A 26398-nucleotide genomic window follows, 5' to 3' on the forward strand; every position below is an offset into this window, starting at 1 on the left:
TCAAACTCTTTCAAAACATTGAAAAAAATGGAACACTACCTAACTCATTTTATGAAGCTAACATCAATCTAATACCAAAACCAGGCAAAGATGCCACAAAAAAGGAAAACTACCGGCCAATCTCCCTAATGAATATAGATGCAAAAATCCTCAACAAAATACTTGCAAATCGAATCCAAAGACACATTAAAAAAATCATACACCATGACCAAGTGGGGTTCATTCCAGGCATGCAAGGATGGTTCAACATCAGAAAAACAATCAATGTATTACAACACATTAAAAACTCGAAAGGGAAAAATCAATTGATCATCTCAATAGATGCTGAAAAAGCATTTGACAAAATCCAACATCCCTTTTTGATAAAAACACTTCAAAAGGTAGGAATTGAAGGAAACTTCCTCAACATGATAAAGAGCATATATGAAAAACCCACAGCCAGCATAGTACTCAATGGTGAGAGACTGAAAGCCTTCCCTCTAAGATCAGGAACAAGACAAGGATGCCCGCTGTCACCACTGTTATTCAACATTGTGCTGGAAGTGCTAGCCAGGGCAATCCGGCAAGACAAAGAAATAAAAGGCATCCAAATTGGAAAAGAAGAAGTAAAACTGTCATTGTTTGCAGATGATATGATCTTATATCTAGAAAACCCTGAGAAATCAACGATACACCTACTAGAGCTAATAAACAAATTTAGCAAAGTAGCGGGATACAAGATTAATGCACATAAGTCAGTAATGTTTCTATATGCTAGAAATGAACAAACTGAAGAGACACTCAAGAAAAAGATACCATTTTCAATAGCAACTAAAAAAATCAAGTACCTAGGAATCAACTTAACCAAAGATGTAAAAGACCTATACAAAGAAAACTACATAACTCTATTAAAACAAATAGAAGGGGACCTTAAAAGATGGAAAAATATTCCATGTTCATGGATAGGAAGGCTAAATGTCATTAAGATGTCAATTCTACCCAAACTCATCTACAGATTCAATGCAATCCCAATCAAAATTCCAACAACCTACTTTGCAGACTTGGAAAAGCTAGTTATCAAATTTATTTGGAAAGGGAAGATGCCTCGAATTGCTAAAGACACTCTAAAAAAGAAAAACGAAGTGGGAGGACTTACACTCCCTGACTTTGAAGCTTATTATAAAGCCACAGTTGCCAAGACAGCATGGTACTGGCACAAAGATAGACATATAGATCAATGGAATCGAATTGAGAATTCAGAGATAGACCCTCAGATCTATGGCCGACTGATCTTTGATAAGGCCCCCAAAGTCACCGAACTGAGCCATAATGGTCTTTTCAACAAATGGGGCTGGGAGAGTTGGATATCCATATCCAAAAGAATGAAAGAGGACCCCTACCTCACCCCCTACACAAAAATTAACTCAAAATGGACCAAAGATCTCAATATAAAAGAAAGTACCATAAAACTCCTAGAAGATAATGTAGGAAAACATCTTCAAGACCTTGTATTAGGAGGCCACTTCCTAGACTTTACACCCAAAGCACAAGCAACAAAAGAGAAAATAGATAAATGGGAACTCCTCAAGCTTAGAAGTTTCTGCACCTCAAAGGAATTTCTCAAAAAGGTAAAGAGGCAGCCAACTCGATGGGAAAAAATTTTTGGAAACCATGTATCTGACAAAAGACTGATATCTTGCATATACAAAGAAATCCTACAACTCAATGACAATAGTACAGACAGCCCAATTATAAAATGGGCAAAAGATATGAAAAGACAGTTCTCTGAAGAGGAAATACAAATGACCAAGAAACACATGAAAAAATGTTCAGCTTCACTAGCTATTAGAGAGATGCAAATTAAGACCACAATGAGATACCATCTAACACCGGTTAGAATGGCTGCCATTAAACAAACAGGAAACTACAAATGCTGGAGGGGATGTGGAGAAATTGGAACTCTTATTCATTGTTGGTGGGACTGTATAATGGTTCAGCCACTCTGGAAGTCAGTCTGGCAGTTCCTTAGAAAACTAGATATAGAGCTACCATTCGATCCAGCGATTGCACTCCTCGGTATATACCCGGAAGATCGGAAAGCAGTGACACGAACAGATATCTGCACGCCAATGTTCATAGCAGCATTATTCACAATTGCCAAGAGATGGAAACAACCCAAATGTCCTTCAACAGATGAGTGGATAAATAAAATGTGGTATATACACACGATGGAATACTACGCGGCAGTAAGAAGGAACGATCTGGTGAAACATATGACAACATGGATGAACCTTGAAGACATAATGCTGAGCGAAATAAGCCAGGCACAAAAAGAGAAATATTATATGCTACCACTAATGTGAACTTTGAAAAATGTAAAACAAATGGTTTATAATGTAGAATGTAGGGGAACTAGCAGTAGAGAGCAATTAAGGAAGGGGGAACAATAATCCAGGAAGAACAGATAGGCTATTTAACGTTCTGGGGATGCCCAGAAATGACTATGGTCTGTTAATTTCTGATGGTTGTAGTAGGAACAAGTTCACTGAAATGTTGCTATATTATGTAACTTTCTTGGGGTAAAGTAGGAACATGTTGGAAGTTAAGCAGTTATCTTAGGTTAGTTGTCTTTTTCTTACTCCCTTGCTATGGTCTCTTTGAAAGGCTCTTTTATTGTATGTTTGTTTTCTTTTTAACTTTTTTTTTCATACAGGTGATTTGAAAAAAGAAGGGAAAGTTAAAAAAAAAAAAAAAAAAAGATGTAGTGCCCCCTTGAGGAGCCTGTGGAGAATGCAGGGGTATTCGCCTACCCCACCTGCATGGTTGCTAACATGACCACAGACATAGGGGACTGGTGGTTTGATGGGTTGAGCCCTCTACCATAAGTTTTACCCTTGGGAAGACGGTTGCTGCAGAGGAGAGGCTAGGCCTCCCTATATTTGTGCCTAAGAGTCTCCTCCTGAATGCCTCTTTGTTGCTCAGATGTGGCCCTCTCTCTCTGGCTAAGCCAACTTGAAAGGTGAAATCACTGCCCTCCCCCCTACGTGGGATCAGACACCCAGGGAAGTGAATCTCCCTGGCAACGTGGAATATGACTCCCAGGGAGGAATGTAGACCTGGCACCGTGGGACGGAGAACATCTTCTTGACCAAAAGTGGGATGTGAAAGGAAATGAAATAAGCTTCAGTGGCAGAGAGATTCCAAAAGGAGCCGAGAGGTCACTCTGGTGGGCACTCTTATGCACACTTTAGACAACCCTTTTTAGGTTCTAAAGAATTGGGGTAGCTGGTGGTGGATACCTGAAACTATCAAACTACAACCCAGAACCCATGAATCTCGAAGACAGTTGTATAAAAATGTAGCTTATGAGGGGTGACAATGGGATTGGGAAAGCCATAAGGACCAAACACCACTTTGTCTAGTTTATGGATGGATGTGTAGAAAAGTAGGGGAAGGAAACAAACAGACAAAGGTACCCAGTGTTCTTTTTTACTTCAATTGCTCTTTTTCACTCTAATTATTATTCTTGTTATTTTTGTGTGTGTGCTAATGAAGGTGTCAGGGATTGATTTAGGTGATGAATGTACAACTATGTAATGGTACTGTAAACAATCGAAAGTACAATTTGTTTTGTATGACTGCGTGGTATGTGAATATATCTCAATAAAATGATGATTAAAAAAAAAAAAAAAAAAAAAAAAATATTGAGGCCTGCTGGCTGAGGCTAGCCCGAGGCATAAAGTCCTCCCCGGAGTCTCGAGGCAGCGGCCTGGGTATAAGCCCCTTTGCGAGCTTCTGACGTGCCCCTTTACGAGCCTCTGACGTGCCCCTTTGTGAGTGTTCTGACTTGTCCCTTTGTGAGTGTGATGAGGTGCCCCAGGCCTCTTCAACTAGCCCAGCAACCGCCAGGCAGGTGACTTCACAAGATGAAGAGTGAAAGGCCACAAACATCACCTTATTGATGAATCGTTTTCCTCATATGACTATCAAAAGAATTAGATTTATGGAAAACTTACAATGTTTTCCATAAACAACAACAAAAAAACTTTTTTTCCCACTTTTTCTTGAAAACCAATGATGAACTGAAGTAAGCAGTTTAAACTAAGAAAATATTCTTGAAAACACCAACAGATCTTAATCTTCTGATGTCAGTGTGATCCCGATTTTTACAATGTGCAGGATAAATTCTTCGAGGCACCAGCAAAACATCTCAACAATCTGAATGTTCTACTTAAATGGAAAAGCAGTGAGGGTTTTCAGTGACATGAGTTTCATAAAATAAAACATCCATAAACATGTTTCTATTTTTAATTTTTTTCTTCGATAAATCAATTGCTTCACAAAAATCCCTTTAAAGACAACAATCCATGAAAACATTGTTACAGTATTCATATTTTAAAGATTGTCAGTTTCATAGATCAAACATAACTAAAACAAAGGAAGGTTGCTGAATTACTTCTGTCACTAACTGCCAGAGATGGGCCTTTCACAACTCGGGTAAAATACCTCCCGGGTCCCTCTGAGTTTGTTTAGAAGAAAGTGCACCTGTGCTTCTCCCACAGGTGAGAAGCAGAGCTTGCAACAGATTTTACACAAATAACTCATGCAACCCTTAGGAGTAATGCAGTCTGTGAGCCACTTCCCACTTCACTTTGCATACTGGATAACTTTTTTTTTCTATCTGGAATAAAAAAAAATTTTAAGCTGAGTTAGTCCGTCAGCTGGGGCTTGTTTGGGGGATGGCAAAGCCAGGCTAGCAACCTGCTCAACAGTCAGACAGCAGGACTAACAACCACACACTCAATTTGGCTCTCAAATCACATTCTAAAGGAGCCTTTGTAAGGAAAGAATTTAACAAGAATAAAGTTGGGATTTCATTTAATCATTTAAAAATGAAAGCTCAACAGGAATGTACTTTCAGATTCTCTTGACTGAGGATTGGAAAAGAAATGTTTTGAAGGTATAAACGGACAACAACTCTGCTGGCAAATGGCTTGCCGCGTAAAGCTTATTTCAAAGCTCCTTCGTTATTCATGGGGAGAGGTTACAGGACCTCAAGCTATGCCCTAAAGTGCCCTCTCTCTAAATCTTTCTCCCATCCCCCTGACTTTGGGAAGTAAGAATCTGGGGTTAAGAAATAGATTTTGGCCATCCAGGATGCACACTGCGTCCGCCGGCGTGTTCCGAGCTCAGGTCTCCAGCCAACCCGGCCTGGGCAACCTGCAGGCAACAATACCGCTCGACCTAGCGTGATCCTGGTGGGGAGTGCACAGTCTGCTCACGTCCCCACTGACTGACGCTACAGACGGGGCAGGACAGAGGGGACGGGGAGCAGAGGGGAAGGGGCAGGCTGGCTGGCTACAGCAGTCCTAGATTTAACGAGCCCAACAAAGTTGGAATCGAAGTAAAGTAAAAATGAAAAATCATCTTTTAGACTTTTGTAAACTTGACTCAAAATATTAAAAACTGCTTATAAATAAGGAATGCAATAGTTACTCTAAAATGCTATTCTCTTCCCCAAACACTTAATAGCCAAGAACTTCTTTTCAAGTTCCTCAAGTATTTTTAAACAAATTTTTATTTATTTCTTGTTGCCTTCTAAGTTACTTATGAAGTACTTTCGTATAATTAACTTTAACATGTTGGAGGCAGAGGGGATCAGTTCCAGAAAAAATATCTGCATTAGCCTAAACTATTCCTCAGTGCAGCCTTGCTCCGATAACCAGTTACTTTTGTTGAATCTCAAGAACTGATGACCTTCCCAACCATAAACCTATTATTTATAAACAAGTCGAGGTCTGGGCATTCCATTTAAGATTACAGAAAGAAATTCTCGATGAAACAAGGTGGCCTGTTTGTTCTCTCTTGAGAAAAAGTCCCCCCTGCAAGTAAACAATGAAACCCAATCAAAAGCAAAGAAAACAGAAACCAATATACTCTTTTGGTTCATCCCGTCACCAGGGAACAGAAGTCCTAAAACTGTTCTGAATCCCTATGATCCAGAGTGAAGAGCTCTGGAAATTCCAACACGGATGGATGCCGAGAAAACCCGGCCCCAGGACCCACGGCCCATGTGTGTGGAGGGGAGGGTCACATCCTCAGCCCTGCAGGGAGACCTGCAAATCCTGGCGCGGAGGCTGGAGGCCTGGGACGGACTCCAGCTCAGAACCAACGGGACCGAGGACATTTTATGTTAGTTTATAACAAACATTCTATGCATAACATGGGGTTGATTTTAAAATTCTAAAACAATACAGAGCTACCACGGTAAAGACAAACATGCAACTGTAGTCAAGTTTAAATTAGACTGAGAGAACACAAATGCCAAAGAGCTGTTAACCGACCGTGGCTGCCGTTCTCGCTGACTGACCTGACATCCTACTGAGAAAACACTTTTAGACAGAAGTTGAGATCACGTGTAAAATGCAATCTCAGCATTATATAGAAATGAAAATTTGAAGATATCAAAATTGTGTTGGATATTTATTTTATAATAGTAAATGTAAATTACTAGCACGGGATGGTGGAGAACCATGGGTTGCTAGCTAACTTTGGGCAGGCTCATTTAAATTTGGTCAATTCAGAACATTCCAAATTGAAATACTAAGCGTGTATTGTTTCTTGTCTAGAAATTTTATCCTCAAATACAGTCGTAATCCAATTCATAACGAATTTATAAAAATAGCTTTTTATCCAATAATTCCAGCAAGGTAAAAATAGGAGTTTCTTTTATATATAGCAAATGAAACAGGCTCACTGGACATGAGAGGAATTAAACTTACTTCAAGTCGCCATACATTCACTGAGAATCACACCTGGTTTATTTCTGTGTGCTGTCGTCCACCTCACGCTGGCAGTTTAAGGTGCAGAACCTTCTCTCAAACACCGGGGGCTGTGCAGAGAAACCAGCCCACCAAGACGGGCTTGAACCCACGGAGCTAAAGGAAACTGCATCACCGTTTAGACAGCGGCAGTGGACTCCTCAGTCTACGGAGGGGCTCGAGAGGTGCCTGTCACTTGTCACACATCTAGAGTTAAACCTCATAAGAACTGTCTTCAGAAGCCCACACACACACACTTGAAAGAAGTCGCTGCAACCTGCAAAGACGTTCTTTAAGCTTACTATGAAATACAAAAAGTGCACTCTTCTATATCTACATATAAAACATATTAGAAATAAAACTGTGTAAAATGTTTGCTGTGCAAACTATAAAAAGTCAGGCGCGTCCGCCCCTCCGTGCCGCGGCGCCCACTCCTGTCCCTACTGCAGGGAGCCGCTGTTCTCCAGGACCAGCCCGCCGATGTGGGTGGCGGAGAGCTCACCGCCCTCGTCCTCCGTGCTGTCCACCGACTCGTCCTCGCTCTGCCCTGCCATCATGACCTGCTGCACGGCCAGCGTGGCCCCGTCGGATGACAGGGACTGCAGGCTGTCCACGTTCATGCTCACGGGTGCGCTGATGGTGACCACGGCTCCTGGGGAGAGGCAGGGTCTGGGTTACTCAGGTGGGTCCTCTCGGAGGGAGGCGGTTCCCGGCTCCGTGTGGAGCTGCTGGCACCTCCGACCCACCTTAAGCCCCCACTTGTGAGACGCGGTGCTCACAGGGCCGAGGAACTCTTTCTAGAATTAGCTCGGGCTGTGGCTGGTGACTTGGGTCTCGAGTGAACGAGGTCTCGGTGGAGAGGGGGCTGCTGAAGAACACAGATGCCCAGGGCACGGCAGGCAAGACAAGAACAGAGGAGAGCGGACAGCACAGGACAAATACCCCCCAGGCGGCCACAAAGGGGAGCCGAGTAAAGAGGAGACGATGGCGAGAGTAAAGAGGACAAAGCAAGAAAGGCTGTAATGAGCTGACCCCCGTCCTGCCCCAACCCTGGCCAGATTTCAGCAGCTGCTTGTGGACAGAGGATGTCTCTGGCAACAGCCATGCAAACTCTGACCAGGACGTCACCTTCCAGCCAAGAACTGCCGGCTGCTCAGCACCGGAGATCTGCAGTGAATGACAGGGAGCCTCGAAATCCTGCAACGCAGCCTCATGCCCACTGCCAAGGGCAGGGGCACAGATGTTTCCTCTGCCTGTGTGCCCGGGTAGGGTGCCTGGCATGCAAGGGATTCATGGCCCTGTCGGAAACAACCTGTCTACCCTAAAAGCCACACCTAAGATGCAAATGACCTGCATCCAATGAAAAGGATTCACTGAAATCCTACCAGGAAAAATAAACATAAACACCAAGAGTCAGTCATTCCTTCAGCCAGAGGCCAGGCCTACGGGCAAGATGGGGGCTCCAGCCTGGTGGCAAAGGGGAGCCGTGAAGGTCAGCGCCTGCCCAGGACACATGCTACAGGTCCCCTTCACGCCTTGCCACAAGCTGCAGCCCCGGCCGAGGCCTAGCCCACGCCCTCCCCTCTTCCCTCCGAGGATCAGGGCCTCAGTGAGCCCGATCCTTGTCTCAACACCTGGCTCCAAAAATCTCAGCCAAACCACCATCCATGCGAAATGACAAACTGGACGTTCCCAAGATACATGCCCCACAGTCCCTTGAGGAAGGACCTACTTGGGGGTGCAGTTCTGCAAAGAAAGACAAAGAGGGAGGAGTAAAAAAACTAGTAACACCTCAAGTTTCAGTAAGTGTGGACACGTAATCCCACAAAATTTGTGTTAAACAAGAACCTCCAGGAAAAATCTGAACCTCCCCATGGAGGGGGTGGGGTCCAGGCTTCACCCCCGCCGTCTGTCTCTTCTTTTGCGAGAGCAGACAGACACAGATCCCACCCGATAAAACCCTCACGTGCAAGAAAGAGTTAAGAACGTCCACCACAGGACTAGAGAGAGGAATATAAAGTCCCAAACCAGCACGGCGGCAAAAAGGGGTGACTAAAGCATGGTCTGCCCGATGTTGCCTCAGCAGAGGAGTCCGGTCCAGAAGGAAGGGTGGGGACGCACGGAGACTGTGGAGGTGGACGGGAACCCAGCCTGCGTCGCACCTTGGGAACGACCGGAACTTAGCAGGGCCAGGACTTCCGTAGTCTTTCAAGATAAAAGCACACTTTTTAGTTTTTAGCATATTGGAATAGCTAGAAGGAAATACTCGAAACTGCTGAACTGCAACCCAGAAGCCTTGATTCTTGAAGACGACTGTAAAACCATGTAGCTTACATGTGTGACTGTGTGATTGTGAAAACCTTGTGGCTCACACTCCTTATACCCAGTGTGTGGATGGATGAGTAGAAAAACGGACAGAAACTAAATGAAAAATAGGGTGCAGGGGTGGGAGGGGATAATCTGGGTGTTCTTTTTTACTTTCATTTTTTATTATTTTCATTTTTTGGAGTAATGAAAATGTTCAAAAATTGATTGTGGTAATGAGTGCACAACTACATGATGGTACTATGAACTATATGATTGGACACCATGGATGACTGGATGGTATGTGAATATATCTCAATAAAACCGAATTTTTTTAAAAAAAGATAAAAGCATAAAAAGAAAATATGCGGTGGGGGGTGGGCAATAGCCAAAGGCAGTCTAAATTGGTGATCACACTGCTTGTGAAAGGATTCAACTCACCTGTTAACTCAATGACCCCCCCACGGGGGTTAAAAAAACATTACTAAAAGCTATAAGAAAATCTGTATAGGGGTTTGCCTACTGAGGGAAGAACTCAGAAACTAGAGTTTATGTTGGACAAACTGCAAAATGAAATTGATCAGGAGTTGGAACATAATAATTCCCTTGTTAGAGAAGAAAAAGAGACAACTGATGCAAGGAAAAAATCACTTCTTTCTGCTGCTTTGGCTAAATCAGGTGAAAGACTGCAAGCTCTAACCCCTCTCATGATCCACTACAGAGCAGGCATTGAAGATACTGAATCTTTAGAAAGTCTGTCTTTAGACCAGCACTCCAAAAAAATAAGCAAGTACCCAGATGATACAGAAGACAACCTTGATAATGAAATAAGCCAACTAATAGACTCCCAGCCATTCAGCAGCATATCAGATGACTTATTTGGTCCATCAGAATCTGTGTAACAGTCTGTTTAAACTTCCACATGATTTTGAAAACTTGCATCTAAAATGCCACAGATATAACCATGTTTAAACCCTCTTATAATGTACTTTGACCTGCTTTTCCAGTTATTTGCTTGTGTAAGAACAAGAATCAGAGATTGTTTTCCAACAGAAACGTGACGAGCTCACTGAATTGGTTGTTTCAAATTGCATTTATAGCTATGCTTTTTTGGGTTTATACTGGGAATTTATTTTTAACTTTTTCTAATTACGTAGTTATGTAAGTTAACTTTTCATGTTTATGTATGTGTGATGTCTGTTATTTTCCTTCCTCTTAGTTTTTGAATTAGTGTTAAATATTAGGATACTGTCCAGATTCTGTCCATCATGGTTATAACATCAGATTTGCTGCATGCCCAAATTGACAACAGTAATCATTGAGGGAACAGGTTTTGAATTTTTCTTTTGTGGTATGACGTTTGTCCTTCTCTACTTGCTTCAAATTTTCATTATTTTGGGTTTGTTGGGTGCTTCCTGTTTCATTCTCTTTTTGCCAAATGTAATATGAAAGCAGATATTGAGGCTTTAGTCTGTTAATGCTAATTTAGTAAAAAAATGTACATATATTGCTTGCTTTCTATGCTTCTGTGATTTTTTTAAGTTTTTGTGATTAATTTGAAGAGCTTGCATTAAAAACAAAATGTAATAGGTAATATAGAATGTGGTTGGTCAAGAATCTTCTAGAGAGAATACCAAATTTAATTACTGAAAGCAGTAACCAGTAGGATTTTGAAATATAACTTGTGTTGATGCTTTCCTTCTAAATGGAAGTTCTAAACATTTATGATTATTTTGCATCTTCAGTTCTCCTATAGGAAATAAAGCATGTGCAAGGTTAAAGTTTCAAAAAAAAAAGCTATAAGAAAAACACACTCCAAAATAAGCTATAAATTAATTGAAGAATCTCAGTTAAAAATAAAAGATGAATAAAAAAAGATATCCCAGGACATGCTAGCATATAGAAAGCAGGCAAGAAATAAAAAGATCAGCCAAAGTAGAGTTCAAGATGAAACGCATTAAAAGGCACACAGGTGGGCACGTCACACTGATGAAGTCATAAACCTTCATGTACTTTATGGTAAAGCTTCCAAGTTATTTAGAGAACAAAGAAGGGGAAACAAATATATGCACAATTATCATGGAAGGTGATGACATATTTCTCAGACATAGATCAATTATCAAAGAAATAAGGATTTAGTGGAGCCGTATTTGATATTCACCACTGGACTCAATAAATAGTCTTTTAAGATATCCACAGACTCTTACAAGAATGGACCAGCTGTTAAGTCACAAAATTCAAGCAGATCTAAAACAACAGAAATCATGCAGGCCACATGCAGGAAAAGTAGAAATCAACAATAAAAGGAGAGTTAAAACTAAAAACAAAACAAACCGACTACTCACCCAAAAGGCCCCTCTCTATATAGACATTTTTCAGTGTTCTTCAAGATTTATGAAAAGTGAGAACAAAGTATTACAGCAGAGACTAGAAACTACCTAAAAATCCACGAGCGGGGTACACGTGAAGTTATGTTTGGCAACGGAATACTGCACAGCTACTAAACACAGCGCAGCAGATCTGTGTGAGCTACACTCTAAAAATCTTCTAGCAGTAACAGTGTGATGGAAGTAAGAGGAGACAGTATTACGTCACATATTACTATTCGGGTAAAATTCTACAAGCAACATTCACTCCTTCACGTCTGTGCACAGATTAACACTGGAAGCCTTTACGGGAAACTGGCAGTGGAGACGGTCTGGGTGAGAAGCTCGGCAGTCAGGGTGGAAGAGGGGCTTACTGTTCGCTGAATGTCCTTGATGGAACTTGTTTCCCCTATAGACAGAGGCTGTCTTTACTGAGAGAAAGAAAAAGAAGAATGCCACTCTGAAAAGCTCCTGGATTAAAAGAGAAAACAAGCACGGAAAATATCAATTATTTCAAAATGACCACCAGACCAGACAGAACCCAACCCAAATCATGAAGCCATGGCATGGAAAACTTGGCTCTAAATATATATGATATAGAGAGAGGCGGGGCAAGATGGCAGACTGGTGAGCTGTAAGTTTTAGTTACTCTTCCAGGAAAGTAGGTAAAAAGCCAGGAACTGCGTGGACTGGACACCACAGAGCAATCTGACTTTGGGCATACTTCATACAACACTCGTGGAAACGTGGAACTGCTGAGATCAGTGAAATCTGTGAGTTTTTGTGGCCAGGGGACCCGCGCCCCTCCCTGCCAGGCTCAGTCCCGTGGGAGGAGGGGCTGTCAGCTCCGGGAAGGAGAAGGGAGAAGTGCAGTGGCTGCTCTTATCGGAAACTCATTCTACTGATTCAAACTCCAACCATAGATAGACTGAGACCAGACACCAGAGACTCTGAGAGCAGCCAGCCCAGCAGAGAGGAGACAGGCATAGAAAAAAAACAACACGAAAAACTCCAAAATAAAAGCGGAAGATTTTTGGAGTTCTGGTGAACATAGAAGGGGGAAGGGCAGAGCTCAAGCCTGAGCTCAGGCCCTGAGGCGCATATGCAAATCCCGAAGAAAAGCTGATCTCTCTGCCCTGTGGACCTTTCCTTAATGACCCTGGTTGCTTCGTCTATTAGCATTTCAATAACCCATTAGATCTCTGAGGAGGGCCGTTTTTTTTTTTTTGTTTTTTTTTGTTTTTTTTTTTTTTTTTTTTAAATCCTTTTTTCTTTTTCTAAAACAAGTACTCTAAGAAGCCCAATACAGAAAGCTTCAAAGAATTGCAATTTGGGCACGTCAAGTCAAGAGCAGAACTAAGAGAGCTCTGAGACAAAAGGCAATAATCCAGTGGCTGAGAAAATTCACTAAACAACACAACTTCCCAAGAAAAGGGGGGTGTCCGCTCACAGCCACCATCCTGGTGGACAGGAAACACTCCTGCCCATCGCCAGCCCCATAGCCCAGAGCTGCCCCAGACAACCCAGTGTGACGGAAGTGCTTCAAATAACAGGCACACACCACAAAACTGGGCGTGGACATTAGCCTTCCCTGCAACCTCAGCTGAATGTCCCAGAACTGGGAAGGTGGAGCAGTGTGAATTAACAAAGCCCCATTCAGCCATCATTTGAGCAGACTGGGAGCCTCCCTACACAGCCCAGCAGCCCAGAACTGCCCTGGGGGGACGGCACTCACCTGTGACATAGCACAGTCATCCCTCAACAGAGGACCCGGGGTGCACAGCCTGGAAGAGGGGCCCACTTGCAAGTCTCAGGAGCCATACGCCAATACCAAAGACTTGTGGGTCAGTGGCAGAGACAAACTGTGGCAGGACTGAACTGAAGGATTAGACTATTGCAGCACATTTAAAACTCTAGGATCATCAGGGAGATTTGATTGTTAGGGCCACCCACCCCCCCTCCCCGACTGCCCAGAAACACGCCCCACATACAGGGCAGGCAACACCAACTACACACGCAAGCTTGGTACACCAATTGGGCCCCACAAGACTCACTCCCCCACTCACCAAAAAGGCTAAGCAGGGGAGAACTGGCTTGTGGAGAACAGGTGGCTCGTGGACGCCACCTGCTGGTTAGTTAGAGAAAGTGTACTCCACGAAGCTGTAGATGTGATAAATTAGAGATAAGGACTTCAGTAGGTCTACAAACCCTAAAAGAACCCTATCAAGTTCAGCAAATGCCACGAGGCCAAAAACAACAGAAAATTACAAAGCATATGAAAAAAACCAGACGATATGGATAACCCAAGCCCAAGCACCCAAATCAGAAGACCAGAAGACACACAGCACCTAGAGCAGCTACTCAAAGAACTAAAGATGAACAATGAGACCATGGTACGGGATATGAAGGAAATCAAGAAGACCCTAGAAGAGCATAAAGAAGACATTGCAAGACTAAATAAAAAAATGGATGATCTTATGGAAATTAAAGAAACTGTTGACCAAATTAAAAAGATTCTGGACACTCATAGTACAAGACTAGAGGAAGTTGAACAACGAATCAGTGACCTGGAAGATGACAGAATGGAAAATGAAAGCATAAAAGAAAGAATGGGGAAAAAAATTGAAAAACTCGAAATGGACCTCAGGGATATGATAGATAATATGAAACGTCCAAATATAAGACTCATTGGTGTCCCAGAAGGGGAAGAAAAGGGTAAAGGTCTAGGAAGAGTATTCAAAGAAATTGTTGGGGAAAACTTCCCAAATCTTCTAAACAACATAAATACACAAATCATAAATGCTCAGCGAACTCCAAATAGAATAAATCCAAAAAAAACCCACTCCGAGACATATACTGATCACACTGTCAAACATAGAAGAGAAGGAGCAAGTTCTGAAAGCAGCAAGAGAAAAGCAATTCACCACATACAAAGGAAACAGCATAAGACTAAGTAGTGACTACTCAGCAGCCACCATGGAGGCGAGAAGGCAGTGGCACGATGTATTTAAAATTCTGAGTGAGAGGAATTTCCAGCCAAGAATACTCTATCCAGCAAAGCTCTCCTTCAAATTTGAGGGAGAGCTTAAATTTTTCACAGACAAAGAAATGCTGAGAGAATTTGCTAACAAGAGACCTGCCCTACTGGAGATACTAAAGGGAGCCCTACAGACAGAGAAACAAAGACAGGACAGAGAGACTTGGAGAAAGGTTCAGTACTAAAGAGATTCGGTATGGGTACAATAAAGGATATTAATAGAGAGAGCGAAAAATATGGCAAACATAAACCAAAGGATAAGATGGCCGATTCAAGAAATGCCTTCACGGTTTTAACGTTGAATGTAAATGGATTAAACTCCCCAATTAAAAGATATAGATTCGCAGAATGGATCAAAAAAAATGAACCATCAATATGTTGCATACAAGAGACTCATCTTAGACACAGGGACACAAAGAAACTGAAAGTGAAAGGATGGAAAAAAATATTTCATGCAAGCTACAGCCAAAAGAAAGCAGGTGTAGCAATATTAATCTCAGATAAAATAGACTTCAAATGCAGGGATGTTTTGAGAGACAAAGAAGGCCACTACATACTAATAAAAGGGGCAATTCAGCAAGAAGAAATAACAATCGTAAATGTCTATGCACCCAATCAAGGTGCCACAAAATACATGAGAGAAACACTGGCGAAACTAAAGGAAGCAATTGATATTTCCACAATAATTGTGGGAGACTTCAACACATCACTCTCTCCTATAGATAGATCAACCAGACAGAAGACCAATAAGGAAATTGAAAACCTAAACAATCTGATAAATGAATTAGATTTAACAGACATCTACAGGACATTACATCCCAAATCACCAGGATACACATACTTTTCTAGTGCTCACGGAACTTTCTCCAGAATAGATCATATTCTGGGACATAAAACAAGCCTCAATAAATTTAAAAAGATTGAAATTATTCAAAGCACATTCTCTGACCACAATGGAATACAATTAGAAGTCAATAACCATCAGAGACTTAGAAAATTCACAAATACCTGGAGGTTAAACAACACACTCCTAAACAATCAGTGGGTTAAAGAAGAAATAGCAAGAGAAATTGCTAAATATATAGAGACGAATGAAAATGAGAACACAACATACCAAAACCTATGGGATGCAGCAAAAGCAGTGCTAAGGGGGAAATTTATAGCACTAAACGCATATATTAAAAAGGAAGAAAGAGCCAAAATCAAAGAACTAATGGATCAACTGAAGAAGCTAGAAAATGAACAGCAAACCAATCCCAAACCAAGTAGAAGAAAAGAAATAACAAGGATTAAAGCAGAAATAAATGACATAGAGAACAAAAAAACAATAGAGAGGATAAATATCACCAAAAGTTGGTTCTTTGAGAAGATCAACAAGATTGACAAGCCCCTAGCTAGACTGACAAAAACAAAAAGAGAGAAGACCCATATAAACAAAATAATGAATGAAAAAGGTGACATAACTGCAGATCCTGAAGAAATTAAAAAAATTATAAGAGGATATTATGAACAACTGTATGGCAACAAACTGGATAACATAGAAGAAATGGACAATTTCCTGGAAACATATGAACAACCTAGACTGACCAGAGAAGAAATAGAAGACCTCAACCAACCCATCACAAGCAAAGAGATCCAATCAGTCATCAAAAATCTTCCCACAAATAAATGCCCAGGGCCAGATGGCTTCACAGGGGAATTCTACCAAACTTTCCAGAAAGAGCTGACACCAATCTTACTCAAACTCTTTCAAAACATTGAAAAAAATGGAACACTACCTAACTCATTTTATGAAGCTAACATCAATCTAATATCAAAACCAGGCAAAGATGCTACAAAAAAGGAAAACTACCGGCCAATCTCCCTAATGAATATAGATGCAAAAATCCTCAACAAAATACTTGCAAATCGAATCCAAAGACACATTAAAAAAATCATACACCATGACCAAGTGGGGTTCATTCCAGGCATGCAAGGATGGTTCAACATAAGAAAAACAATCAATGTATTACAACACATTAACAAGTCAAAAGGGAAAAATCAATTGATCATCGCAATAGATGCTGAAAAAGCATTTGACAAAATCCAACATCCCTTTTTGATAAAAACACTTCAAAAGGTAGGAATTGAAGGAAACTTCCTCAACATGATAAAGAGCATATATGAAAAACCCACAGCCAGCATAGTACTCAATGGTGAGAGACTGAAAGCCTTCCCTCTAAGATCAGGAACAAGACAAGGATGCCCGCTGTCACCACTGTTATTCAACATTGTGCTGGAAGTGCTAGCCAGGGCAATCCGGCAAGACAAAGAAATAAAAGGCATCCAAATTGGAAAAGAAGAAGTAAAACTGTCATTGTTTGCAGATGATATGATCTTATATCTAGAAAACCCTGAGAAATCAACGATACACCTACTAGAGCTAATAAACAAATTTAGCAAAGTAGCGGGATACAAGATTAATGCACATAAGTCAGTAATGTTTCTATATGCTAGAAATGAACAAACGGAAGTGACACTCAAGAAAAAGATACCATTTTCAATAGCAACTAAAAAAATCAAGTACCTAGGAATAAACTTAACCAAAGATGTAAAAGACCTATACAAAGAAAACTACATAACTCTACTAAAAGAAATAGAAGGGGACCTTAAAAGATGGAAAAATATTCCATGTTCATGGATAGGAAGGCTAAATATCATTAAGATGTCAATTCTACCCAAACTCATCTACAGATTCAATGCAATCCCAATCAAAATCCCAACAACCTACTTTGCAGACTTGGAAAAGCTAGTTATCAAATTTATTTGGAAAGGGAAGATGCCTCGAATTGCTAAAGACACTCTAAAAAAGAAAAACGAAGTGGGAGGACTTACACTCCCTGACTTTGAAGCTTATTATAAAGCCACAGTTGCCAAAACAGCATGGTACTGGCACAAAGATAGACATATAGATCAATGGAATCGAATTGAGAATTCAGAGATAGACCCTCAGATCTATGGCCGACTGATCTTTGATAAGGCCCCCAAAGCCACCGAACTGAGCCATAATGGTCTTTTCAACAAATGGGGCTGGGAGAGTTGGATATCCATATCCAAAAGAATGAAAGAGGACCCCTACCTCACCCCCTACACAAAAATTAACTCAAAATGGACCAAAGATCTCAATATAAAAGAAAGTACCATAAAACTCCTAGAAGATAATGTAGGAAAACATCTTCAAGACCTTGTATTAGGAGGCCACTTCCTAGACTTTACACCCAAAGCACAAGCAACAAAAGAGAAAATAGATAAATGGGAACTCCTCAAGCTTAGAAGTTTCTGCACCTCAAAGGAATTTCTCAAAAAGGTAAAGAGGCAGCCAACTCAATGGGAAAAAATTTTTGGAAACCATGTATCTGACAAAAGACTGATATCTTGCATATACAAAGAAATCCTACAACTCAATGACAATAGTACAGACGGCCCAATTATAAAATGGGCAAAAGATATGAAAAGACAGTTCTCTGAAGAGGAAATACAAATGGCCAAGAAACACATGAAAAAATGTTCAGCTTCACTAGCTATTAGAGAGATGCAAATTAAGACCACAATGAGATACCATCTAACACCGGTTAGAATGGCTGCCATTAAACAAACAGGAAACTACAAATGCTGGAGGGGATGTGGAGAAATTGGAACACTTATTCATTGTTGGTGGGACTGTATAATGGTTCAGCCACTCTGGAAGTCAGTCTGGCAGTTCCTTAGAAAACTAGATATAGAGCTACCATTCAATCCAGCGATTGCACTTCTCGGTATATACCCGGAAGATCGGAAAGCAGTGACACGAACAGATATCTGCACGCCAATGTTCATAGCAGCATTATTCACAATTGCCAAGAGATGGAAACAACCCAAATGTCCTTCAACAGATGAGTGGATAAATAAAATGTGGTATATACACACGATGGAATACTACGCGGCAGTAAGAAGGAACGATCTGGTGAAACATATGACAACATGGATGAACCTTGAAGACATAATGCTGAGCGAAATAAGCCAGGCACAAAAAGAGAAATATTATATGCTACCACTAATGTGAACTTTGAAAAATGTAAAACAAATGGTTTATAATGTAGAATGTAGGGGAACTAGCAGTAGAGAGCAATTAAGGAAGGGGGAACAATAATCCAAGAAGAACAGATAAGCTATTTAACGTTCTGGGGATGCCCAGAAATGACTATGGTCTGTTAATTTCTGATGGATGTAGTAGGAACAAGTTCACTGAAATGTTGCTATATTATGTAACTTTCTTGGGGTAAAGTAGGAACATGTTGGAAGTTAAGCAGTTATCTTAGGTTAGTTGTCTTTTTCTTACTCCCTTGTTATGGTCTCTTTGAAATGTTCTTTTATTGTATGTTTGTTTTCTTTTTAACTTTTTTTTTCATACAGTTGTTTTAAAAAAGAAGGGAAAGTAAAAAAAAAAAAAAAAGAAAAAAAAAGAAAAAAGACAAACAAGGAAAAAAAAAAAAAAAGATGTAGTGCCCCCTTGAGGAGCCTGTGGAGAATGCAGGGGTATTCGCCTACCCCACCTCCATGGTTGCTAACAAGACCACAGACATAGGGGACTGGTGGTTTGATGGGTTGAGCCCTCTACCATAAGTTTTACCCTTGGGAAGACGGTTGCTGCAAAGGAGAGGCTAGGCCTCCCTATATTTGTGCCTAAGAGTCTCCTCCTGAATGCCTCTTTGTTGCTCAGATGTGGCCCTCTCTCTCTGGCTAAGCCAACTTGAAAGGTGAAATCACTGCCCTCCCCCCTACGTGGGACCAGACACCCAGGGGAGTGAATCTCCCTGGCAACGTGGAATATGACTCCCGGAGAGGAATGTAGACCCGGCATCGTGGGATGGAGAACATCTTCTTGACCAAAAGGGGGATGTGAAAGGAAATGAAATAAGCTTCAGTGGCAGAGAGATTCCAAAACGAGCCGAGAGGTCACTCTGGTGGGCACTCTTACGCACACTTAAGACAACCCTTTTTAGGTTCTAAAGAATTGGGGTAGCTGGTGGTGGATACCTGAAACTATTAAACTACAACCCAGAACCCATGAATCTCAAAGACAGTTGCATAAAAATGTAGCTTATGAGGGGTGACAATGGGATTGGGAATGCCATAAGGACCAAACTCCACTTTGTCTAGTTTATGGATGGATGTGTAGAAAAGTAGGGGAAGGAAACAAACAGAGAAAGGTACCCAGTGTTCTTTTTTACTTCAATTGCTCTTTTTCACTCTAATTATTATTCTTGTTATTTTTGTGTGTGGGCTAATGAAGGTGTCAGGGATTGATTTAGGTGATGAATGTACAACTATGTAATGGTACTGTAAACAATCGAAAGTACAATTTGTTTTGTATGACTGCGTGGTATGTGAATATATCTCAATAAAATGATGATTTAAAAAAAAAAAAAATATATATATATATATATGATATAACCCAAGACCGAATAAATGGAAACAGAACCAGTGGGGCACACACCCAAGCTCTGGGCAGGCCTTGCCACGGAGAGGTCCCCGGGAAGGAGGCCCCCGAGGCTGGGCACTGGGCCGTCTGGAAGGAGTGAGGAGAGCCTGGAGGACTTGGAATCCATGGGGCCCGCGGACAGCACTCAGAGGCCCGTCCCTCAGTCACGGGGATCAGTCAGCACTAGACGTGGCACCCGCCTAACAAATCGTAAAAGCAAGATCTAAAGGATCAACCTGTTTCCAAGTAACTGCAGCCCGGAACAGAGGTCAAGAAGATGTACAGGAATACAAAAACATCCTCCCGACAAGGTGAAATCATGTCTGGTGTTCAATCAAAGATCACCAGGAGGTAACTACGAAGCGGCGGGAAACAGTGCACAGTGGGAGAACAATCAGTCCACCAAAGCTCCCACAGGACAGACAGAGATGTTAGAATTAGCAGAGAAAGGCAGTAAAACAGGTATTTCAACTGTGACCTACACGTTCAAAGCTTACAAAGATGCTGAGCTAGAAGACCCGAGTGGAACCATTAGAGATGAAAACGATCACTTCCAAGGTGCAGAACACAGCGCGTGGGTTCCGAGAGCGTAGAACATTGGAGGGGAGATGCCCGGTGACGCAGAAGGCCTGCAGCGAAGCAGCGTGGTGAGCTGTAAAACCCGACACGACTGCCCACAGCCAACCAGTCCCCGAAGCAGGGGTGGCTGGAAGATGTATTTGAAGAAATAATGAATGGCCCCAAACTTTCCTAACTTAATAAAGGTATAATGCTGAGTGAAAACAAGTAGGAAACAGAATGAGATAGAACACATTTATGCCCACTTAAATACGTGCACATGAAACCAATCAAATTTTGAAGAACACAAGCAAAGAGAAAGACACTCATAAAACACACCAGAACGGTGGCTGATGCCGGGGGGAGAGAGGAACAGGAATCAAAGTGAGGAAACAGAACGAGAGGGGGCTGCACAGACTGCAAGAGACAGCATGCCACCCGCGGGGTGGGAGCACAGCCCACCCATCCTCTGCACCCAAAGTCGAGGAAGAAGAAAAGCAAAAGCAGGAAACAGAGATTGAATACATTGGCAAAGACTGTCTAACCCAAGAGATGCGATGAAAGACTATATACGTACATATGTGTGTGTGTGTGTGTGTGTGTGTGTGTGTGTATACATACATGGGGGTGTATGTGTGTGTGTTTTACAGCCCCGCAGTCCCAGGGCTAGGGCCCCTCGACCTGCCGCCAGAACGTCCCGTGACGCCCACTCAGAACGGGGCACCCCCACGCCACCTTCCTCCCATCTGAGACGCGAGCCGAGAGCACGGTGTGTGCCCTGGTCCTTGGGGAACCGCGCGGACGTCCCCGCGGTGCCACTGCTGGGCCCAAGTCCGTGCGTCCTGCCGCCCGTACCTTCCGACATGGTGAGCTCGTTCGTGGGTGCTGGTGTGACGCCCGATGCGATGGAGTCGGGCCAAAACCTCTGAACTGGTCTGTTCTGGGCAGTTTTTTTCTTTGTTTTTGGAGTCTCTGAACAGCTAGAATCTAACATTGGCTGAAGAATTCGTCGTCTGGCATTGATGAACCTGCGTATCAATGAAGGAAAACCTTACATTAAAATGGCTTTTTCAAAGACCTCCTGGAAGGATCAATAAATACTTATAATAAAAAAGCTTCTTAATAAATGGCACTATAAACAACAAAACTAATTCAAATTCCCTTTTATAAGAAACATGTGCGTAATGACAAGCGTACAATCTTAAATGGCCAGAAAAACAGGGTGATGATGTTTTTAAATAATTCATTTCAATAAGGACCAAAAATTTTGTGGTGACTTTTTTTTTTCACCTCAACTGAATTATTCCATGTTTGTGAACTCCTCAGAATCCTCCAAGGAAGGAAAACATTAAAGTACAAAAATGACAGACAGACAATCTCTTACAGTCTCTTTATGCCTGAGAATATTCTGGTGATTGGTATTTATCTGAGATTAGTGGCACGGCCATGCCTTGGGGTGTGTGGGCCATGCCCGAGCCTTCGACAGGGACATGTGCCAGCTCTTTCCAGGCTGAGCCCACCCCAAAGCCTGGCCCTTGAGTCCGGGTTTCATCTTTTCGGAAGACTGTTCCCAGTGAGGAGCTATTTCTCAGACACTGAAGTCGGGAGCTGTTGGACCGTCCTAGACACACGGCCAGCACGAGGCCTGGGTGCTCCACAGTGACAGAATCCCTGGACACCTCCAGCTGCTCATAAGGACAAAGAACTCGCTTCTGTGACATGAACCCACGGGAAAAGAGAACGGTGAACATGTGCAGGCTAGCAACTTAGGCTAGACGTGGTTTCATATAAATAAAAGTGGGCAGTGAAGTTAAAACACATGGAGAGAAAGACGGCTTCTCCACTCTCTACTCCTCCCAGAACCCCCGGCTTCAGCCTTCAGATGTGACAAGAAGGGAAGGGGAGCAGCGGGGGGGGACACCTGGCCGGGCCCCCCGTCCCGCCGCTGGGTGCGCGGGGCAGGCCCTGGCCGGGCACCCTCACGGGGAGGGAGAGCAGCAGGTGTCCCGGAAAGCTCGGCCACCCCCGAGGCCAGGGCCGACCACACTCATTCCTTCACAGGGCAGGACGGGCTGTCCGTCCCCCAGGCCTTGCAGGCCAGCGCCGTTTCCTCGGCGGCGTGAGGGGTAAGCCTCCTGCCGGATTCGTGCCTCTGAACACTCAGAGCTGGCCCTCGGCGGGTAACCAAGGAGCCACGATCGAGGCGTGACGGGAACACACTCCTGGCTTTCAGAGTCAGATTCTCCTCCTGGCTTCAGCACTAACTTTTTTCACTGTTAAGGCCCTCACCTGCAAGCAAAAGAATCAGAACTGGACCAACTCCACGGCTGTTCAGCCTGAGAATACAAGATCGAAGCAAGTCTAAAAGTTTATTAGGACATCTTCTCACCACAAAAAGGAACTTGACTCATACCACCAGCTTCACTTAAATTCCTAGTACCTATAGCACAAGCACGGCCTGGAAAACAGGCTTCTAGACTAGAAGAAATCATGACAGCCCTACCTCCCAATGACCATACCTCGGAAGGGCAGCCCCACTGCTGTTTTTCAATATTTGTTGAAATATCTCTGTCTTTGTCATTCAAAGGTGCAACTAGGCAGAGGCAAACGCTAATGACAGTGAGTTCAATCTTATTCCAAGATGGAATCGTTGTGAATGTAAAAAGAAAGCAAGCCACAAAAAGTAAAGGTAGTTGCATATATAGAGTTTAAGATTTTAGAACTTAGAGAAGTAATGTTATTCAATTGTTATGAATTATAAAACTTATCAGTTGCTGTTAACCCTTCTAGATAAGACAGCTCTGTTAACACAACGCAGCAGCAAGTCAGGGAACTCAAGAAGTCGTGAGTGAAGACAAGTCCCGAGAATGCTGAACGGTGACGGGAGCCTCAGCGTGTCTGGGGGTTGAACCCAGCCGGCCCATCTCCTCGACGGACAAACCAAAGCGGGAGGCGTCACCCCAGACCACACGAAAACATCCAAGAACACGCTCAGTTATGAGCACACGGCGACAACACGCTGAAACCTTTAAATGGTGGCTATCCAAATGGAAAATAACAGCTCCAACGCAGGAAAACAGAGACAGTCAGTACAACTTGAGCGTACCTCCTCCATATGTAACTGCATAAATAGGAAGATTTCATCATTTATACTGGAATTTACCCCACCTCCAACATAAAATAGATGAGGAGGCTTAGAGGTGGGTGGGACGTGTGCTTTTCTCTCCTGTCACGAGCACCAATGCTTTGAGCTGAGAGTGCTTCCTGCGTGTGAACAAGTAATCAAAAATCAGACAAAGGATTACAGGACAGAAGGTGGGGCCACCTCAAAACCACAAGAGCTTTCAGGCAGGGAAACAGAGAGCTCGCGCCCCAACTGTTCCCCACAACGGGGCCAGAGCCAGAACACGAGGCCAGTTCGCCCGCGGGCAGGGTCTCTGGCGCTTCTCTGCCAGGCCTCCCGACCCCTGCTGCGGAGCGGGGACCCCGCACACATGGCAGGGGGCCTGGCCCCCATCAGCAATGGCCTGGAAGGTGGGCCAGCAGCAGAGGACCCCCGAGCCCAGGAGCACCGGTTCCCAGTGGCCCACCCCTCGGAGTGAAGGCCCCCGGGGGCAGGAGTGCAGATGTACCCCACAAACGCTTTTCTAACCATCAGCCCACCTGGACACAGGTGGGAACCCCACAGAGAGGCACTGATAATTAAAAACTGAAGTTCAGGGTATGTGTTGATTTATTCTTAAGTATCCGGCCACCAATTCTGGCATTCTATTAACAGTGTTGCTAGTTAAAAGGACTAATTTATTTTCAACCAAATTTCACTATTACTTAGCACTGGCATTTCCAACTGTCCTACTATAGCGACAGGCTAGCGCATCTTACCAGTTGTTAACTTGGAGTAGTGTCAAATTTGTCTGAGCAGCAATCTGCTTTTTTTCATCCTCTGTTGGGTACGGATGCTAAAAATAAAGAAGAGGGGTTGCATGAAATTCAGTTTTTAAAAAGGATATCGAAATTATCCAAGCAAAACAGAAGCATTCAAATAATCAATAGTAAAAAACTGACACATGTCAACAGGGTTTATAACCAAAACCCAACTCCAATCTTACAAGCAGCCCGCCATCGCTGTCCTGACTGGCTAACGCGTAGGGAAGACATGCTTAGTCTAGAGGTTTAAAACGAGGACTGTGCCAGGCTCAGTTCTGAGCACTGTGGCCTCTCTGATTCTGTGCCAACCTCACCGGGGCATGACTTATTAGCAACAAACTCTACCCGACCAGAGTGCACCAGCTGATGAGTTCCAATCTGTGGAACTTCTGCACAGGAGAGACACGGCCCGTTCCAGCACCCTGCGTGCCGTGTTGGCACCTCGACTCCCTGCGATGGGCAGCTGTAGCAGGAGCTGCCATGCTCCCTACCTTACAGGTAAGGAAACCGAGGCACAGAGTCTACTGACACCCCCTGCCCCCACCGATGGCCAATGGTGGGCTGCTCCAGGCCTGTCCCCACAGGTGACAAGCTTCTACCACCTGGGCAGCAGCAGACACTGACACCGACTGCCACTGCCCTCCAGGCTCCTCGGCACTTGATAAATACGGTTTCTGCCCTTTAAAAAGCTCATAACCTAGGAGAGGGTGACGATGAAAAGACACAAACCAGAGAAAGAAAAACAATGACACAGCCCTAGAGGATTCAGAAAAAGGGGGATTGACGTTTTTCAGGGAAATGAGTGTAAGAAAACGCTGTATGAAGAAAATGGCATTTTAGGTTGAACCTTATGAGCAGGGTTTATTATTTTAGAAATTAGTAAAACATTAACAGAAATTTAAAAGGAAATAACTTTGCCCAATTCCAGCACTTAACTGTGTTGTATTCTAATCATTATATCACACACATTTGTCAGTTTTAATAATCACAATATATTTAAAAGTATGTAGGATCTACCTTTTTTACTTATCATTTACCTAAAGTTTCTTAGTGCTTACAGCCTTCATTCATCTAAATAGCTGTGCAACAGTTTATAAAATTGATAGACTCTAATTTACCCTAAACCAATTGATTTTGTTATCATAATGAACATGCAATATTTCTTTTTAATTAGAGAAGTTGTGGATTTAAGTCATGCTAAGATACAGGGCTCTCCAGGGGCCACCCTTTTATTAACCCCTCACATGGGTGCAGAACATTGTTACATTCGATGAAAGCACCTCTTTGTAACGGCACTATGTCATCATCTGTGAATCATCTGTCTCTGGAGGACCACTTCCGAAGTGGTCACACTGGCTCAAGGTAACACTGTCACCTCCCTTGACAGGTACTGCTGAATCCTGACGCTGGAGGGAACATTCTGGAGAGGAACAAAGCCCAGGGTAGGGGAGAGGAGAAAAGCTGGAGGGGGTCTGACGCTGAGCAGAGGGGCGTCCTCTGGCGGGGGGGGTGCAAAGCAGCCTGCAAGGCTCCCTCACCTTCCACCCCAGGAAAGGGGGTCCCAAACCCCCACCCCGGCTGCTCAGCAGTATGGCCTGCCGGTGGAGAGCCTGCAAGCCAGCCACTCCCTCTGAACCTGCCCCTCCACAAAGGAGCACGACTCCACTTAGAGGGGCTGCCACTCAACAGCAGTGGGAAGGGGACGCCCAGAGGGACAGGAGATGCACAAGCAGGACGGGGCTCCAGGAGCTCAAAGCTGGAGAGAGGACAGAGATCAGGCACAAACTCACAAACGGGCTTCCTGGCCCAGGCGTGAGGGACTAGGGAAAGGCTCAAGCAGAGAAGCACGGTCAGAACTGGACAGAAAGGATACTGCAGGCAGTGCACCTGCAGACGGAGAGAAGCA

General features: G+C 43.3%; 1 protein-coding gene across 4 annotated transcripts in view; it reads right to left on the reverse strand.

Moving 5' to 3' along the window:
- Positions 1 to 4275: 4275 nt before the first annotated feature.
- The window catches only part of PKNOX1 (PBX/knotted 1 homeobox 1), a 97472-nt gene continuing 75349 nt past the window's right edge, over positions 4276 to 26398 (reverse strand). For all 4 annotated transcript variants that reach the window (XM_037831078.1, XM_037831088.1, XM_037831059.1 and 1 more), the window contains 3 exons: positions 24448 to 24524; positions 21421 to 21593; positions 4276 to 7452 (listed from right to left, as the gene is read on the reverse strand). In XM_037831078.1, coding sequence (XP_037687006.1) covers positions 7241 to 7452; positions 21421 to 21593; positions 24448 to 24524 — 462 coding nt within the window. In that variant the 3' untranslated portion in view covers positions 4276 to 7240. The remainder of the gene's footprint in view (positions 7453 to 21420; positions 21594 to 24447; positions 24525 to 26398) is intronic.

This window comes from Choloepus didactylus, chromosome 1 (assembly GCF_015220235.1).
Source record: "Choloepus didactylus isolate mChoDid1 chromosome 1, mChoDid1.pri, whole genome shotgun sequence".
Classification (NCBI taxonomy): domain Eukaryota; kingdom Metazoa; phylum Chordata; class Mammalia; order Pilosa; family Megalonychidae; genus Choloepus; species Choloepus didactylus.